General features: G+C 43.1%; 2 protein-coding genes across 2 annotated transcripts; one reads left to right on the forward strand and one right to left on the reverse strand.

The window, feature by feature from the left end:
• Positions 1 to 1,965: 1,965 nt before the first annotated feature.
• lrrc10b (leucine rich repeat containing 10B) lies at positions 1,966 to 3,180 on the reverse strand (the record flags this gene model as incomplete). The annotated part of the gene is made up of 1 exon (XM_080736899.1): positions 1,966 to 3,180. The coding sequence occupies one exon, from the start codon at positions 3,178 to 3,180 to the stop codon at positions 1,966 to 1,968; it is 1,215 nt and encodes a 404-aa protein (XP_080593025.1).
• A 7,277-nt stretch (positions 3,181 to 10,457) lies between these two features.
• Positions 10,458 to 18,801, forward strand: fads2 (fatty acid desaturase 2; the record flags this gene model as incomplete). Its single annotated transcript, XM_080736126.1, has 12 exons — positions 10,458 to 10,661; positions 11,098 to 11,208; positions 12,606 to 12,803; positions 12,894 to 12,995; positions 13,102 to 13,227; positions 14,056 to 14,116; positions 14,211 to 14,287; positions 14,534 to 14,631; positions 14,942 to 15,038; positions 17,080 to 17,159; positions 17,899 to 18,024; positions 18,750 to 18,801. The coding sequence occupies 12 exons, from the start codon at positions 10,458 to 10,460 to the stop codon at positions 18,799 to 18,801; spliced, it is 1,332 nt and encodes a 443-aa protein (XP_080592252.1).
• Positions 18,802 to 19,295: the final 494 nt, after the last annotated feature.

Here is a 19,295-nt window from a genome sequence, read left to right on the forward strand (position 1 = left end):
AGGAGAGTGGGCACCTGAGAAGTCAGGGCACAATATTAACCAGATGCATAATAAAATAAGCTTAACGCTTTAAGACTTCTCATACTCAGTATTCCCGTGAAGAGTGAAGACTCCGTTTTGGTGCCCAGACTGCCCACTGTGTTTTGGTGCCTAGACTTCTCAGGTGCCCACCCTGATTTGGTGCCCACTATCCCTGGTGCACACTCTGTTTTGGTGGCCAGATTAACCAAGTTCACGAGCTCCCAGTCCCACAATGTTTTGGTGCCCAGTGCCCACTCTTCACTTCTGGCTACCCTAAAGAGTACCAGTTCTGACATAAAAAAAGTGTTTCTGCCATTGAAAATACTTTTTTTTTTATCACATAATTTTATCATGAAAATAAATCCAGTGATTCTGCCAAGCAGGTGGCTCTGTATTTGATCTTGATGCCATCTGTGTTTGGAGGAAATGTTATGAATTCTGCATATAATGTTGGAAAACTACTATTAGCAAATCAAGTGATTCACTGTCCCCAATTAAGCCTGTCCCCTTCTGTCAAAAAAAAGGAAGAGATTTCATCGACATTGTGATGTTAGTTTGTTTAATGAAACAACTGAGAACTGAAAAGTGAAAACACTACTCTCCTACATAAAAGAAAAAATCCACACAATGTGACGCTAATTATGTGTGCCGGTAACGCCGGGGGGCGGCCGCCTTTGTAATCTTTGTTTACATGAACTGCCATTGCTGTAAAATAATTGGCCTGAGGTAGTCAAAGGAGATGACGCAATTCTTTCTCTCTAAAAACTACTGTACATGCATGTGGCTTGAGACTGATGCTCGTACGATGTGTTGCTGCTGTACCACATCCATATTTGATGTGGTACTCCCTAACCTACGCTTTAAAATCCTCTGTGTTATTAGAAAGTATTACAAAAATCATCCATGGATTCAAGAGTATCGAGGATCAGGATTATTTCCCCCTTTTCCTAATTGTCTTCTAACTTGATGTTTGCCATTCCTTGTGATGTTTATGAGTGACCCTATGGACCGGCCTTTTATGGTGAGGTACCCCAGCTATTCATCCCTGTAATATTTCTCTGGCCTTCTCTCGCTCATTTTTGGCACTGACGCTCCTACAATTGTTTACACAGCACCGACTGTTTGGTGGTTGTGTTTAGTTTGTAATAAATATTTTGCAAATCCATGTTCCAATACACACATTTACATATACACACACGTCACAGTGTGTAAAAATAGCAATAACCCGGGTTGAGGTATTGTGACAAGTCCCTTAAAGCAGGCTGTGATGTGCGACAAATAGTGAAAGTGTGTATGCAGTAAACTGGTGAAGTGCATTGTGTGCTAGCAGTGGTTTGAAGGGTATTGTTCCCTGTTAACAAATATCATTGCGTATGAATGATTGACACTGACTTCAGAACAACACAAATATTTAATGAGGCAAGATTGGGTCTCCTGTGCAAACGCTGATGAATTGCCAAAACTGTATGACATTGCACCAGTCGTGTACTCTGGAACAAAACACAAAGTAAAACAGTACAGTACATCAAGCAGCCACACGCACACCGCCAGAGTCCTGCCCTGACTTGATAGTTTGCAAATTGAGATGACAAATGTGCCATTGACCTTTACAGCCACAATGTCCTGTCCTGTTGATTCATTATTCACAAATCATACATTTGTTGCCTTGTTGACCGTAGGGAAACCCTGAGTCAGTAATTGAAATTGATACATACCATCCATTCCCACATCAGCAACTTTATCCAAAACACCACAGTTCTCCTGGGTAATGCTTAATTTAACCATCATATGATGATGTTGCGCACAGAAAACAGCAGAACTACAAGCTTGTAGATCGTCTGTTTTCGGCATGCAACACTGTTGTACAACAAAGTATAAATCAGCAGGAGCCTCAGTGACCTCCTGCTGTGCTATGAACGGGGAGTGCATGGTGCTGGAGTTGTGTCATGGCCCTTCTTGTTGTCTCGCTGTGTCGTCCCACTCCTCCTCTTCGTACTCGTACGCTATTAGTTCCTGCTCGTACTGCAGCTCCTCGCCCTCATAAACCAACCCCTCACCTTCATATATTAGCTCCTCTGTCTCATACTGGACTCCCTCCTCGTCATATTCCAGTTCGGCTTCGTCATACTCTATGACTTCATTGACTTGTGCCTCAGGCTCTGCCTCACCCTCCTTTTTGTTCCCCTCCTCTTCCTCCATGGCAGTGTCCGCTGTGTTCAACTCGCCGTCCTCATTTGCTTTGGAGCTGCTGTTCTTCAGGATGCCTTGAGGCGCTGGCCCCAACGCCGCCAGGGCGGCCTCCTGTGCCTCCTTCTCCTCCTGCTTCAGTCGTCGTCTCTCCTTCTTCGCTTCCCGCTCATCCATGTACTCTGCCGCCCCTTCGCCGACCACCACCACCTCATCACATACGTTTGGTGGGTCTTTGACGGGATTGTGGTCGTAGGAGAACAGGTGCAGGTTATGGAGACGCTTCAGGCTCGGGAACTCTGTGATTTTGTTTTTGTCCATGTCTAGTATCTCCAAGCCCTCCATGTGCAACAGAACTCTGGGGAAGGTATCAAAGCGGTTCCCATAGAGCCATAGCCCTTTCAGGTTCTCCATGCGAGTCAAGTCAGGGGGAAGTGACTTGAGCCTGTTCTGCGCCAGCTGAAGGGAGCGAAGGTGGGGCAGGTCATAGAGCAGACGCGGGAAAAAGTTAAAATAGTTTTTATCCAACCACAGGCACCGGAGGGCCTGGAGGTTCACAATCTCGTCCGGGAGGCTCATCAGCCGATTGTTGCCCAGATACAGACGAGTAAGGTGGACGAGCTGGCAGACGGCCAGTGGAACATCGTCAAACTTGTTAAAGTCCAGGGCCAGTGTTCTCAGGCCTTGTAGCTGGGTAATTTTGTCTGGGACGGTTCTCAGGCTGTTCCCACACAAATACAGCTTCTCCAGGTGATTCAATTTACAAACGCGAGTCGGCAGCCGCTTGAATTTGCGGTAGCTTATATCCAGCACAGGGTCTCCGCTCTCCAGCAACTCCTCGACCCCCAGGGGCAGCTCTGGCTCAGGCTCTTCTTTCTGCTTCTTCTCTGGAATTATTACATCCTCCCCGTTCCCCTCTATCTCCTTGCCTGCTTCATCCTCTCCCTCTCCCTTGCTGGAGGAGCTGCCCATGCCGTGGCCACCACTGTCTAAGGCCACTGACACCCCTGTGAGTCAGGACAGGGTCATTTGATGAGGTAGTGAGTGTGTTGGGTCAAGCCTCAGCACTGCTGTCATTGTGTGCCGGAGGAACCCACATGCAGGGCCAACATCTATGAAGGGCATCTTGGTTCAGGCAACTTGACAGCCCTCCAAATGTCAAGAGTCTCTTTCCCCCTTCATCTAGCCTAGCACCATGTAATTAGCCTAGCAGAAACTGGAGAAAAGTTTGATCTAGCAAAAAGACGAGTAATAATTATGATAGTAATAATAATAGTAGTAGTAATAGTAATAGTAGTAGTGGTAATAATTGTAGTAATAGTTGTAATAGTGGTTGTAGTTTAACAGCTGAATTTTGGCTCTTGAAAAACTTGCAATTCAGGAATAATGTGCTTGCTTTATTGTTCTCTAAATGAAAAAGAAAAAACGTCCCCAGCATAAGCATTTGTTTGATGTTTACACTCCTTACCCGGTGCAAATGTTCAACAGTTCATCACATGTCCACTGAATTCATTGGAGACTTTTGAAACTAGTCAATATGCAAATGTACAAGACTTGACGACGATCACTTGAGCCTTTGATCCTGGTATTCATCAAAAACATCGTTAAAAGTCCAATTTGGCAACAGTCATGATCCCAGAGCAGTCCCGGACCCGGTGTCACAAATGACAGCTGAGCTCAGTGATCTGGTGACGGCAAAGTGATATACGCTGGGACGATATGCCACAGCGTCTTTTACTAACTGGGCTCAGTATCCAAAAGTTGTAATCCTGTAGTCTGCTGAATCAAAAGTTTCGAAAAAGTAGAACGCCAAGTTATGATCCATTCACCACTCTGTTCTGTTGTTGACTACTTCTGTTCTGACTCCCGTCCATCATTGGGAGCTTTACTCCCTCCCTGCCTTAGCAACGGGAACAAGGCAACACGTAGTGCAGAGTGCAGACACATCACATGGTCATAGAGCATGTGTGTGTGCGTGCGTGTGTGTGTGTGTGTGTGTGTGTGTGTGTGTGTGTGTGTGTGTGTGTGTGTGTGTGTGTGTGTGTGTGTGTACAGTGTGTGTGTGTGTGTGTGTGTGTGTGTGTGTGTGTGTGTGTGTGTGTGTGTGTGTGTGTGTGTGTGCGCGTGCGTGCGTGCGTGCGTGAGATGCGCGCGCGTGCAACTTGTGCGCGCGTGCGTGTGAAGGTGGGCATTTTTATTCCTAAATGGGTAATTATAACAACCCCATTACTAGGCCTACTTACTGAGACTGCAGTGAAACAAAGTTTCCCATGGACTACCATAGTGCAGCATTATTATTTTTTATTATATAGGCTATTATATTTTAATTTGACATAGCATTAAAGCATGTAAAAAAAGAAGAAAAAAATATGGCTATTCAACTTACCTTGGATCATTAATATCCTATAGATTCAAGAACTAATGTGTCACTCATAAAGGTATAGCCTATTAGCAGGCAGCATTGTGTGACATGCTCCACAAAACGATATAGCCCATAGCTTAATACAACGAATAAATTAAACTAGAAAAAGTGCTCTTCTGGAATGTTGTGCTATATAGGCCTGCACTATAGTAGGACAATGAAATAATCTGATTTACGAGTTCCAATCTGGATTCAGAAAATCCCATTCCACTAACACATGCCTTCTCTATTTGATTGACCAAATCAAAAGCGAAGCGGATTTGGGGAAATATAGCGGCATGGTCATGATGGACCTCCAGAAGGCATTTGACACCGTAAATCATTCTATTCTGATTGAGAAACTAAAAGCAATCGGTCTTGACAACGCAGCAGTGAGTTGGATGCAATCTTCTTACCTGTTGGGGAGGGAACAGGTGGTGGAGGTGAACGGTACCCTGCCCCCCCCCCCTCCCAGTAAGCTGTGGTGTACCTCAAGGTAGCATACCTTTGTTGTTCCTAATTTATATAAATTACATGGTATCTGCTTGCGACTGCAACCTGTTCCTGTTCGCGGATGACTCGGCTCTCCTAGTCTCGGGCAAGGACCACTTGCAGGTTGAAAAGACACTTAACTCTGAACTAAGTAAGATCTGCACATGGCCTAACGACAACAAATTATCAATTCACCTGGGAAAAACTGAATCCATCCTCTTTGTATCAAATCATAACCTCAAAAAAGTTGATGACTTCACAATCAAAGTGGGTGAGAAGGTCATAACATGAAAAAATGAAATCTCCTACTTAGGATGTATCCTTGAAGCTAATCTTTCCAGCGAAAATATGACTTCTAAGGTAATAAATAATATCAACCAACAAACTCGTTTCCTACAGAGGATTGCCCCGATGGTCAATTTCAACACACTGAAGACCTGGTGCAATAATCCAGCCCCTCTTTGACTAAGGAGTCCATGTATGGTATTGTGACACCCCACAAGCCCTAAAAACTAAGCTCCAAACAGCCCAAAACAAACTAATTAGGGTCATGCTTAACCTTCCCTATCAGACTCACCTCACCGCTACTCACCAGTTAAGAGTGGGGTGGCTCAGAGTATATGACAGAGTACGTCAGCAACTTGCAATGGGCCTGGTGTACAAGATACACATACACTACACCACTAAGATACCCATGTACCTGTCAAAATACTTTACTGTCCATAATTACAACACCAGAGGCAGCGCCACAGATCACGTTCAACCCAGAGTCAACTCAAACAAAGGGTCAAACTCGTTCTTCTGCTATACCACCAAAATGTGTAACGCCTTACCGAAGGCCTTAAAGGAGTGTGGATCCCTATAGCATCCTTTAAAATCACCCTGAAAAACCACTTACAGGCGGCAGCCGTTCGCAACTGGTAAAAACAAACCTAGCCCAGCCCTACCCTCCCGACTCTTCTTTGTATTTACCTACTGTAATCTTTTTTTTTTTATCCGTTGAAGCCCCACCCCGTCCTCACTCCGTTTCCCCATTCATTTATTCCATAGACATTTCATAAAGTATTTATTTAAACGTTTTTAAGCCTCGGAAAAAAGCCACCTTGGCTGGTGAGGAATCATGACAATATTCATTTTTTTATGCAACCATTTTACAACCACCAGCCTAGTGGTAACTAGTGTACATTGAATTGCTACGACTTTGTGGCTGATAATGAGAAGCCCTATGGTGAAAATTAATGGGACGTTGTCAAGACGCGAATAAGCCTAGGCCTATAGCACCACCATGAGGCTGATTTGAACATTTGAAGGCACTATAGTATAGGCCTATATTCACTGACTTAATTTAGTAGCCTAGGCTATTCACTGACTTTAGTATTCACTTTCAGTGACAGTATTATTCACTATTATTCACTTACTGCCTTATGAGTAGCCTATTCACTGACAGTAGGCTATTAGCCTATTCCCCGACTTAAAGGCTACTTAATAGGTCTATTCATCACTGACTTTAGTAAGTATTCCTTGACAGTATTATTCACTGACAATTAGTTAGGCTATTTACTGAGTATTGACTGACTTTGTATTCACCTCACCTAGGTCTATACAATACAGTAGGATGTGTTAACACCCATGGCCATGGGCATTGGAGTCACCCTGCATGGGCCTGGGTTGAGTTGTCCAAAATTAAGGATATTTTCAGAGGATGATTCAGAAGCAAAGCAGGAGAAACTTGCTTAATTCAGGATAGCTGGCAGAGCAGTGGCAGCCTGGCAGGAATGCAGTAGGTATAGACAGGGGGGTATCTAATGGGGGGGATGGGGGGGGGGGGGGGGGGGGGACAAAAGGGTCCGCGGGGGTCCGCGGGGGTCCGTGGACCCCTGGGGGTTATTATATATCCAAGGGTTTATGGATAGAAATGAGACCAGTGAGTCCAGAGTTTCAGTTAGAGCACTGTAAAGTGTGTGTGTCTCAAATGCTAGTTCATGCTAGTCAGTGGCTGATTTATAACAGGGCTAGGGTGGGCTGCAAGCCTGCAACCCAGGGTGCTGGGCTGCAGCCCAGGGGGGGCTGCGCTAGGGTGGGCTGCAGCCCAGAGTGGGCTGCGCTAGGGTGGGCTGCAGCCCAGGGTGGGCTGCGCTAGGGTGGGCTGCAGCCCAGAGTGGGCTGCGCTAGGGTGGGCTGCGCTAGGGTGGGCTGCAGCCCAAGGTGGGCTGCGCTAGGGTGGGCTGCGCTAGGGTGGGCTGCGCTAGGGTGGGCTGCAGCCCAAGGTGGGCTGCGCTAGGGTGGGCTGCAGCCCAGGGTGGGCTGCGCTAGGGTGGGCTGCGCTAGGGTGGGCTGCAGCCCAGGGTGGGCTGCGCTAGGGTGGGGTGGGCTGCAGCCCAGGGTGGGCTGCGCTAGGGTGGGCTGCAGCCCAGAGTGGGCTGCGCTAGGGTGGGCTGCAGCCTGCAGCCCAAGGTGGGCTGCGGCCCAAGGTGGGCTGCGGGCCCGCGGCCCAGGGAGGGCTGCAGCCCAGGGTGGGCAGCCCAGGGAGGGCTGCAGCCCAGGGTGGGCTGCAGCCCAGGGTGGGCTGCAGCCCAGGGTGGGCTGCAGCCCAGGGTGGGCTGCCCAGGCTGGGGGGGGAAGTGGGCCGGTGCAGTGGAGAGAGGGCCGTTGCTGACTGGCAGCAGCCAATCACATTCATTGGGCCATCAGTTGCTCCAGCTCACTCACTCAGTACTGACAAGGAAGAGGCCTCCTCTCCCCTCCCCCATACCTGTGTCCCGTGTGTTAATAAATCAGCTATCAGCAGCATTGAACACAGGTGGTTCATCATCACTCCTTCACTCAAACAAACCAACTGTTGAATGCAGAGAGAATTCTGAGGGTTTTGAGGAGGAAAATGCGGGGGGTAAAAAGAAAGGGGGGTGCTGAGAAGGAGAGAGAGAGAAAAAAGCAAAAAAGAATAGAAGTTGCTGCAAAATGTAAAAACATTAAGGATATGTTTGGTGCAGGGAATCAGGAAATGGGATTACTCTAGGCTCCAAGACTGAAGAGTTTGATGATGAAGCCAAGTAAGTTCATGCTAGTAGCCTAGTGTGTGTCTGATGGTGATCTGATATCTATTGATCTAATAGATTACCTCTAAGTTGAAGAACCAGCAGTAAATCAACCCAAAATATCCAAAGGCAAAAAATAACCGATTTATAACCGTTTTTGAACATAAAATAACCGAATCGCCGGGCCGTGCGCTTCGCGCACGGCCAATGTGGGCTGGTCAAAATATGTCCCCCCCAACTGTGGAGTGCTGGATACTCCTCTGTATAGATAAATTATTGATGTATCGATTTCGAGAGTGATTCCACGGATCGTTTGCACCATCTACTGGTGCATCGAAGTATGTTCTCAAGACTATAATAGGCCTATTATAGCTCTATAGATATTTATATGTTTGCAGGCTACAGTAGGCTATGTGACTTTTGTGTAAGCCTAAATCAATGTTTTGTTCTCATTTAGAATCTGTGTAGGATTTGAGGCTAATTGGCGTAAATAAAAAATGAAAAATGTTGGTTTTCTTAGATCACATATGCGCTAAAAATGTTAAAAAGAAAAGGTCATCACCCAATAAACATCAGCTAGGCCTATTACTATTAACTGAAATAAGATAGATATCCTTAGTTCCACCACCAGAAAACATAGGCTATTGTCCGCTGTTTTAGCCTAGGGCCTACATGAGACCAATATCGACATTTTTCCATTCAAATATTGAGTTGTAGGCCCAATGCAGCCTGCCTGTTTTATATGGAAATAATTAAATAAACGCACAAGAAGACACATGTACGCGGAATTTTCGGGCGGGCTGCATTTGAGCCAACTGCAAATGGTCGCGGTTTATGCCAGTGGTCTAGGATGTAGCCTGCGCGGATTGGCCCAGAAACCCTCGAATGATCGGCTGGGAATTTACACTGAATTACTGGGTGGGTGAATGAGCCGGTGTACTGTAGCCTATATTAGACCAGAGACGAGGATGAATCCACTGTTACAATTTGGATGGATATCCATGATGAGACGTGACCAAAAGCATGTATTAGGCTACTAATGTGATTATTGGAGAGAGAAAGAGAGAGAGAAGACTTCTGGATGCCAGTGAGTGTTCTTTTTCTTAATTCGATTATTCTAGGTTATACTATTAGGTGCATGGAATCACCCGTTATCTGTGACACTAATTAATCGTTAAAGCACTGTTTTATTTAGCCTACACTGTTCGTATTATCGTTAAAATGAATATGAACACACACATGCATGGAACAAAACGTGCATGGGCTGTAGTTTATTTCGAGAAGCCTATTTGTAGCTTTCTTAAAATGTTCATTTATACCTGACATTCTTATCATGCCTAGACAAGTTTAGGTGGAATATGGTGGACAAATCATTAAAAGCCAAAAAGGGATCTGCCAACTGTGCCAAGCCACGTACACGGTGCTTCTCGTTTTTCATCATCAATTATTCGTGAAGACATCCTTTGTCTCACTCCATGTCTTTAATTTTAGCCTTACTCCACTAGGCTACTGTTACAATGTGTGGTTAAAGTAAATCAACAGGTTAGCCGATTCCCTCCTCTAAAAGCACTATATGTTCAGTTTTTCTCTTGCTTTGCTTAATGCACATCCATGTAGGCTACAGTCTGGAACATTTGTGACTCTGGGGATATTTTCATCCCATTTGCGTGGGAGTAGCTAAAGCAGAGATAGGCAACTGGAGCATTTCTAACACTTGGCCGTTAGGCACCACACCTCAACCTTGGCAGTGGTGGAAGTATTCATTTTCTTTTTTTACTCAAGTAAAAGTATCAATAGGACCTACTGCAATGTAGAAATTCTCTGTTACAAGTAAAAGTCTGGAATTCAAAATGTACACGAGTAAAAGCACAAAAGTATTGGTATCAAAATGTACTTAAAGTACAACAAGTAAAAATACTCATTATGCATAATGTCCAATTTCAAGTTTTCAAATGTATACAAATATTTTGAAAATAGCCAGTCTACGAGCTTGTAGATCGGCTATTTTCAAGTGGACGAAATGTATATAGGGCTGAAGTGGTTTATTGTAAGTTTTGTGATAATAATCCAAATCTACAAAGTAACTAGTTACTAAACCTTTCAAATCATAAAAAGTAAAAGTGCAATATTTGGATCCGAGATATAGTGGAGTAGTAAAGTACAAATACCTCAACATTGCAATTAAGTAAATGTACTTGGTTACTTTACACCACTGCACCTTGGCACTTTCTCTGCGCCCACCTTTGCAGCTGACTGGTCCTGTGTGTGGGCAGAGCAGACTCAGACAGCCACAGACAGCAGCAGCGCGTTGGGAGCAGAAGATGGGGGGCGGCGGCCAGCTGACAGAGGCGGCTGGCAGCGGGAGAGGTGGCAACGTTTACACATGGGAGGAGGTGCAGCGCCACTGCCATAGGAACGACCAGTGGCTTGTCATCAACCGCAAGGTGTACAACATCAGTCACTGGGCCAAGAGGCACCCGGGTGGCCTTCGGGTCATCAGCCACTATGCTGGAGAAGATGCCACGGTGATTGTTTGCTCAGTGCTCACACCATGTTACCTAGACTTATCAGTGAAAAGCAGCCGTGTTATGTCATTGCTTTGATTGCATGGTTTTTAATTGGCTGCGTATTTGTATTTATTTATTCATTCAGATACAGTAAATTCAGATAGTTCTCATAGACTGAGACTTTGACTGCTGAATTGTACGAGGTGAGGTGGTGGGGGCGTGTGCACATGCGGTGATCACTGCCTGGCCTGCCTCCTGTGAATCGTTTTATATTTACATTTTAGTTCATTTTATTTGAGTTATTTATGATAATAGATTTACAAAAGCATGTTTTTTTTTAGCAAGGGCTAGGCCTATATAGCCTACGTTTGCATACAATAGACAGTCACATAGAAGCCTAGCCTACAGTAGACTGTTCAGTGATGGTGGGAAGATGTTATTTCTGTGTTTTCAGGAGGCGTTTGCTGCTTTCCATCCAGATCCAAAGTTTGTGCAAAAGTTTCTGAAGCCCCTGCTGATCGGTGAGCTGGCAGCATCGGAGCCCAGTCAGGACCGAGACAAAAATGTGAGACTTCCTTTAAATAAAACTTCACATCCACCTGGTTCTGGTGGCCTCCTGTTTGGACTCAAAGTACAACAGAATGGCGTAATCAGTATCACGTTCAAGTACAAACGAACATGTAGGTCAAGTGCAAAAGAACATGTAGGTCAGACCATGATTCTAGGGTCCGTTTTGTTATTCATGAGTCTTACAGCGTTGATGTTTTGTTTTCCAACTCTCCTGTTTCCAAGAGGTTGTACCGTAGCACAGCCCTTTCTCTGTATAGGGCAGAGGTTTTCAACTGATGGTCCGTGGAGCTATTGCTATGTAAGAAAGTGAAGATTTGGGGGCGCCCACTGGCCTGGTGGTCAAGGCCCATACCACATGCTAGGCTATGATGCCTGCTGGCGTCGCCGGTTCGATTCCCGATCCGGACGACCTTTGCCGCGTGTCATTCCCCGTCTCTCTCCTCATTTCCTGTCAGTCTACTGTCCTTTCAAAAAGTGAAGATTTGTATTTTTTATTATTATTTTATTGACCGCTAGTTGAGAAACAGTGCACTAAATGACCTGGTGACCTATAGATGACGTGTCAATCTGTTCTGTTACTGGGAAGTCGGAGGTCTAAATTTCCACAGAAAAAAAGGAAGTTAATACTGAAGGATACTTGCTTAACTTGTAGTTTCAGACATGGTAGAAATGAGACATGGAGACAGGAATTTCATTCAAATCTTTGTTTTTAGAACTTTCCCTCCAGTACAGTTAACAAGTCAACAGCACGTTAAAACTGGTGTCCCCTCCTAATGAGTCCGACTATATCCCCAACCCGAAATATTTGTTCCCTCTTATCACTTACATTGTGATAATCCCCAAAACATTCCCATTATTACCAAAACCTATAACACAGATAAATCCCCTTACAGTAGCATCTCAAGAAGGGAAGGTGTACCGTATTACCTGGTTTAGTCATCATTATTAGGAGATGTGCCCATGTAATCGCATGCGTCTGCTCACTCATACGTATGATACAATCAGTATATCAGTTAACATGAGTTTAATATAGAACGTTAGGTGAACGGAATAAGGTTAAACGTGGGATAGGAATAGATCAGTGGTTGTCAGACCTTTTTATGCTTGATTTAATTACAGTAGTTCCATGTGGAATTGTGCAACAAACTAAATCAAGCTCTTAACAGCCATTATTTAATTTCACCACGCCCATATCCCCACCTTACACGACAGTGGTGCCCAGGTTGATTCTTAAGTCAGGGTGGTGGTCCCCGGTTTATAATCAGACATTGTAGCCGATCTCATAATCCTCTTTGTAATGAATGCGGGTGCTGCTGGTTTAGTAATCATTCCCAAATGTGTAATTTTGTATTCATTGAGCTCCATTATGTCCCTGTTCTCTTCTGTGCACAGGCAGCGATTGTTCAGGACTTCCATAGTTTACGAACACACGCAGAGAGTCAGGGCCTCTTCCGAGCTCAGCCTCTGTTCTTTTTTCTCCACCTTGGCCATATCCTGCTGCTAGAGGTCCTGGCCTGGTTGATCATCTGGACCTGGGGGCCCAGTTGGACCCTGACACTGCTGTGCTCTGGCATACAGGCTGTTGCTCAGGTGTGAAGCACTACACCCAGTTATCATCACTACTGCTGCTGCAACAAGCACCAAAGTCAACTTTGTATTTTATCTTGTGCTCATTAACAGTCCCAGGCTGGATGGTTACAGCATGACTTTGGCCACCTGTCTGCTTTCAAGAGGTCTAGCTGGAATCACATATTCCACAAGTTTGTCATTGGTCACCTAAAGGTATTTTTGACAGTAACCTCCTTTCCTTGACAATCCACTCTCTACTTTTTACATTACCTCTTTTTATGCGAGTGCTGCATCACAAAAGAGTGTGTTCCTATTTTAGGGTGCCTCTGCCAACTGGTGGAATCACCGGCACTTCCAGCACCATGCCAAGCCCAATGTTTTTAGTAAGGACCCCGATGTCAACATGTTACATGTATTTGTAGTGGGAGAGTCACAGCCAGTGGAGGTAAGTATAATCATGTGTAATGAATGTGTAAAGATGTGGGTTCAAATCCTGGCAGTAGTACCTCATCATGTCCTTGTCGCTGCACATAGTATGACATCATTCAATAAAAATAGCTGTTTAATTCGGGGGGGGGGGGGGTTCATGGCCTCCACGAAATTCTGCCCTGGAAATGTAAACCTGTCTGCACAAACATCAGTACTGTAATAATTAGGGGTGTAACGATATAGTAACTGTATCGAAATATCGTTTTTAACTTGAAAAATCGAAGTATATCGAAATGAAAACAGCTAAAATCGAATCGCATCGTTTTATTTTGTATCGTATCGAATCGGCAGTGCAAAGAATCGATTGTATCGATACTACCTACTTGTGCATTGTATTTAGGATTTTTAAGAAGAAAAAATTAAAAGGAAGGGTTTAATTACTTTTCCATTCCATATAGCTACACTGGTCTATCGATAAATGTGTGTAATCTCTGGGTTCATGTCAAGGTGCAGGTTTGTCAATATACAATGTCCATGTATTTGGCAGATAATCACTGTGTTTACTTATTTATATCCATAATAATACATGTTTCCCTTAAAAACCTGCACTATCCACACCTTTCACACAGATTTAATTTCTTTGCTAAATAGTTACTATATCGATTTTAAATCATTGAATCGAATCGTATCGTATCACCATGAATGAACCAATATCGTCCACGTATCGTATCGTCAACCTTGTATCGTGATATGTATCGAATCGCTATTAAATTGTATCGTTACACCCCTAGTAATAATGTAATGAACCATCACTGGCCTGACTCTATTTCTCTTCCTGTTCCAGTATGGCATTAAAAAGATAAAGCACATGCCCTATCATCACCAACACCAGTACTTCTTCCTTAGTAAGTTCTCTAGAATTGTTTATTCGCCCTAAATGAATGAAAATTCAGAACATTGGACCTTTTTATGTGAATAATTGTCATGTTTATCTTTCAGTCGGACCTCCGCTGCTCATTCCAGTGTACTTCCATATTCAGATCTTACGCACCATGTTTTCTCGCCGTGACTGGGTGGTGAGTTGTCAGCTCTATTGTACAGTTTAACATACGTAATATATGGAGTTAATGTAAAATAGATATGATTCTCTCTCTCTCTCTCTCTCTCTCTCCCTCTCTCTCTCTCTCTATATATATATATATACAGTATATAGTATAGTATATATTATTATTAATATGGAGCCTAAAATAAACTTTTTAATACAAAGAAACTCCTGGTGTTTGGAAAGCAATTTGGTGAAGACATCTCTTTTTCTTTGGAAGGATCTGGCTTGGTCCATGTCCTTCTACCTTCGCTATTTCTGCTGTTACGCCCCCTTCTATGGTATCTTTGGCTGTGTTGTGCTCATCAGCTTTGTCAGGTCAGTGACATAGAAGCCAAACCATAAAGTCTTCATATATACTTTAACCACATGAATCCTGGCACTCCTACTTTAACCATGCCATTCTAGTCGAAGATCCTAAAATAGCAGCTCTACAAGCTCAGAACACATCGCAGGGCAACACGTTGTGAGCTTGTAGAGTGGCTATTTCCGCTATTTTTGGACAAGGGCTTATGTGGTTAATTACCATTTTTCATAGTGTCACTACCTTTTAGTAAGAACATAATTATTAGATGCTATGACGTGATGTTATGCACCATTGTTATGCATATTGTCCTGAACAATGCAGGTTTCTTGAGAGCCACTGGTTTGTTTGGGTGACGCAGATGAACCACCTGCCCATGGATATAGACCATGAGAGACATCAGGACTGGCTGACTATGCAGGTAGCTTGTCTAATGCTGTCACTGCTGGAAGCTTTATAAGAACGCAAAGAACACATTTGACAATTTAAAATACCCTCTAAATATGAAAGTTTTTCTTATGTCAGATTTGGGAACATTAGTCAATTTGTGTGCTAATTTGTGTACAGTACCTAACAGCCAGTGTTGGGAAAGTTCACTTTAAAAACGAACTAGTTCAAGTTCAAGTTCAGAACTTCTAAAATGAACTAGTTCATTTTTAGTTCATAATTCCCCATTATGAACTAAAGTTCATGGTTCCCCAAAATGAACTACATAGTTCTTTTTTAGTTCTTTTTTTAACCATATTTTTTTTATACTTTTGGCTATTCAAAAAAAAAAAAAAGGAAAAAAAATAAATATATAAAGGTCTATATATATATAAATGTTTAGACGTTGCTGCATGCTATTATTTGTCAAAATTATTGACTCAGCCCATATAGAACCACACACAGCAATAATTTCATCCAACTTAACATTGAGGTGCCCACAATATTTATGTGCCCACTGCCTAGTTCCCAGTCTTCCTGCATCCTTATTGTGAAGGGCTGAATGTAATAACCATGTTATTGTCTCATTGTGTGAAATATCATAATATTCAAAACAAATATTTGACTCCAATTGATTCCCCACACAGTATTGACTTGATATAGCAATAAAAAAATATATATATTACACAGCAGTTGTGGGAAAACTAAGACATTGTTCAAAAAACACAATTCCGATTTTGGTCATTTTGGAAATAGGGCAAAAAATATATTTTTCTTCAATCTACTGTCTTGACACTCTAACCAAAATTGTTCTATAAACCATAATCTACAAATTGGAAGTGAAAGAAACTTTAACACACATTTGAAATGAAAACAAAAAATTACATGTACAAGGAACCCCACTAGAAAAAAACCAAAAAATTACATGTACAAGGAACCCCACTAGAAGGCAGACGTTTCTAAACCGTGCACAGCATGTTTCCGCGTTGGTTAAAATAGCTGATCTACAAGCTCACGTTGTCTCGTGGATGCGACGCGTTGTGAGCTTGCAGATCAGCTATTTTCGCCGTGCAACACACATAGGACAAAGTATAGTGCATAGTCAGTCAGGCTTGCGAGACGAGGAGGAGATTCACAGTGCAGCAGCAGAGTGCAGACAGCACCGCATATCAACGGAGGAACGTTCACGAGATGCAGTAGGCACTGCGTGCTGCTGCGTGCAGTGCCTACTGCCTACTATTGGAGCATGTGAATGAAAAGAGAGACGAGAGGAGCAGAGGACAGATGACCGCGGAGGCGCGGACCGCCGCATGAACGGCCGACGAACGCCGACGAACGTCGTTCACGGGCGTCAGAATGACCGCGTTCGACAATATCGTTCATCAAGCGAAAACAATTACGTTCAGTTCACGTTCGCCCAAAATATGAACGTGTTCATGAACGATCGTTCTTTGAACGCGTTCGGGTACAACACTGCTAACAGCGTACAGTACTTAACAGCGATACAACTATTATTTTCCTGATTACATGTGATAACCCGTGGCCTGTGAAGGTATTGCATGTGGCCCCCGGCCCTGGCCATGCATTTAGTAAAAATTACATTTAGTTAAAAAAAACATATATAATACTTTGTTCCAGAACAATGTGGGAAAAAAAGGAAAATGCAAATTTGTATCCTGTGTGTTGAGCATGATGTAATTTCTGTCGGGACGGCAGTGCCATTTGTGTTGTGACAAAGCATAGAAGAGAGACCATTTCTGTTGGTACGCAGACAGAAAATGTCCAACTAGTTAGACAGGATGTATTTGGTAGCCATGGCAAGGATGGCCTGTGGGCACTCCAGGGAAAGGACCACTGGACCCGGCAATTATATGGAAGTACATTTTTACAGTGGAATACTCCAACATTGGAGTATTCCTTTAACTGATGAGCTGTTGATGTGTCTATCTAGAAGTCCAAAGTGCCTGAGTATCACTTGTTGCCACTGTTTTAGTTTTCTGCTCTTATGCCTACATTTATGTCACCCTCTGTTTTAGTTAAGTGCCACCTGCAATATTGAGCAGTCTGCCTTCAATGATTGGTTCAGTGGGCATCTCAACTTCCAGATCGAACACCAGTAAGTGAAACAATAGATGTATCTATCAACTGAGTTGATACATACTGTACAAGTACATGCAGGATACATTGCTGATTCAAACTAGTACAGTTACGGATGCCCTGCTCTAACCCATTTAGGCCTGAACACATTATGACGCAATATTTTATGCTTTAAATATAAAAAAAATAGCAGATATACAAGCTCACAGCGCGGCACCGAGCGCCGCACTGCGAGCTTGTAGATCTGCTATTTTTGAAAAATCTTTGAAAAATCGTGAAAATTAGAATTTTGACCCGATTCTATAAGTGTCTTTTGAATCCTTCTAAGATTTTTGGAAAAAACCTATGTTTCTATGTCAGCAATCTGGCCAGCCATCGGCAAAGAAAAGGTCCTTTTCACTTAACTGGAGCTCAGTTAGTCTATTCTTGAGACACTACTATGTCAGTGGTGCTCAAACCTTTTCATGTGAAGGACCCCCAAAATGATATTTATTTGGCCACTGACCCCCATCTCAAAATATTTAGTTCCAGGGACCACCCAGAAGCAAAATTTGAGTTACAAACATTCGCTTTGAAAGTACATATATTCAAAGATTTGCACACATTTTAACGACTTTTTCAAAAATAGCAGATCTACAAGCTCGCAGCGCGGCAGTGCCGCGCTGTGAGCTTGTATATCTGCTATTTTTCACTGGTTAAAGCATTCAATAATTCTAGGCCTAAATGGGTGTTAATCTCCTCTCTGCTCTTGTTTTAAGTCTGTTTCCTACCATGCCACGTCACAACTACCACCGGGTGGCGCCACTAGTGCGGGCAGTGTGTGAGAAACACCAGGTTCCTTACAATGTTAAAACATTGCGTCAAGGTCTCATAGATGTTGTCAGGTGAGTTGACTATGATGTTTTCTTTCCAAACTGGGAGTGATCAGTCAGCTAATGGCTGACAATGACAGATGTGTCAGCTATGACAGAGATTATCTAAATGGATGGTTTATGGGGGCCAAAGGACCGCTGTAACTTCAAAGGCTTGGAAGCAATGCATATGCATGCGTTAATGTGAATCTTCATATAGCAAGTCACCTATAATCAATGCTGTATTGGTGATTCAATGTTTCTTTTTATGACGTTACGTGCACGTCGCTTCTACAGTTAACAGGTCTGACAATGGTCTATTGATATGCATACAGGCTTGTTTCTGTTAAACCCTGGTGTGACACTACAGTGTATGTAAACGTTGTCGAAGTGTGAACTTAAAGGTTGTTTTACATCGGTGCACGTCCGATGCGTGACACTGCTCAAAAAAGATACGAGACAGTGTCTACTACACACGTGACCGGACCAATACAACACTGCCTAGAATAAACTGAGAAAACAATGGCCTAATTAGATTCCATTCAACTTTCAACTCAACTTTACAAGAGTATTAAAAACATTGGTGTTACTGTGTAGGCCTACCTGTCACACAGACTTCCATTCACGATACAGACTGTACAGTATTTACATACAAAACAAAACAAAAAAACGTATTTCTGTTATCTGGTTAGAGCAGTAAATCAAACACACACCATACTTACACATGTTCTGTCCTTTTCTCTCTTCTTTTGCTTCAGGTCACTGAAAAACTCTGGGGAGCTGTGGCTTGATGCTTATCTACATAAATGAAGCTAAATTGATTTTACTGCCTATACTGTACCAAAAACATTCATTTTACGGTACTTAGACTGAATGCACTGGAGGATAAATATATGTTTGGCTTTGTGATACAATATAGTATTGGGGTTGATCTCTTATCTGTGTTGTCAGCCTGGGTTGCTTTAATGTGTATGGGTTATTTCTTTCTTTTCCTTTTTACAATTTACAGCACAAATTTGACCCAAAGTTGCCTTGCAACAACATATTGTACTATGTATTATATTCAATATGCTTGCGTGAAATGACAATGTTGTGAACAATGTTTTTTGTAATTTGTCCAGGAGGCATACTTTACATATGTTCATCAATAAAAGGTGACAATCCTGTTTACATGTGGGAACCTCCGGAGTTGTTTTTAATATTGTGTACTGTAACTTAAGGTCTGATTGTATTGCAGTTGAGATTTCCTCTACCTGTTAGACCTCAAAATGTACTTTTTTCTTCACCCAACTCTTCAAATACAG

Source organism: Nannobrachium achirus (assembly GCF_963921795.1).
Source record: "Nannobrachium achirus genome assembly, chromosome: 11".
Taxonomy (NCBI): Eukaryota; Metazoa; Chordata; class Actinopteri; order Myctophiformes; family Myctophidae; genus Nannobrachium; species Nannobrachium achirus.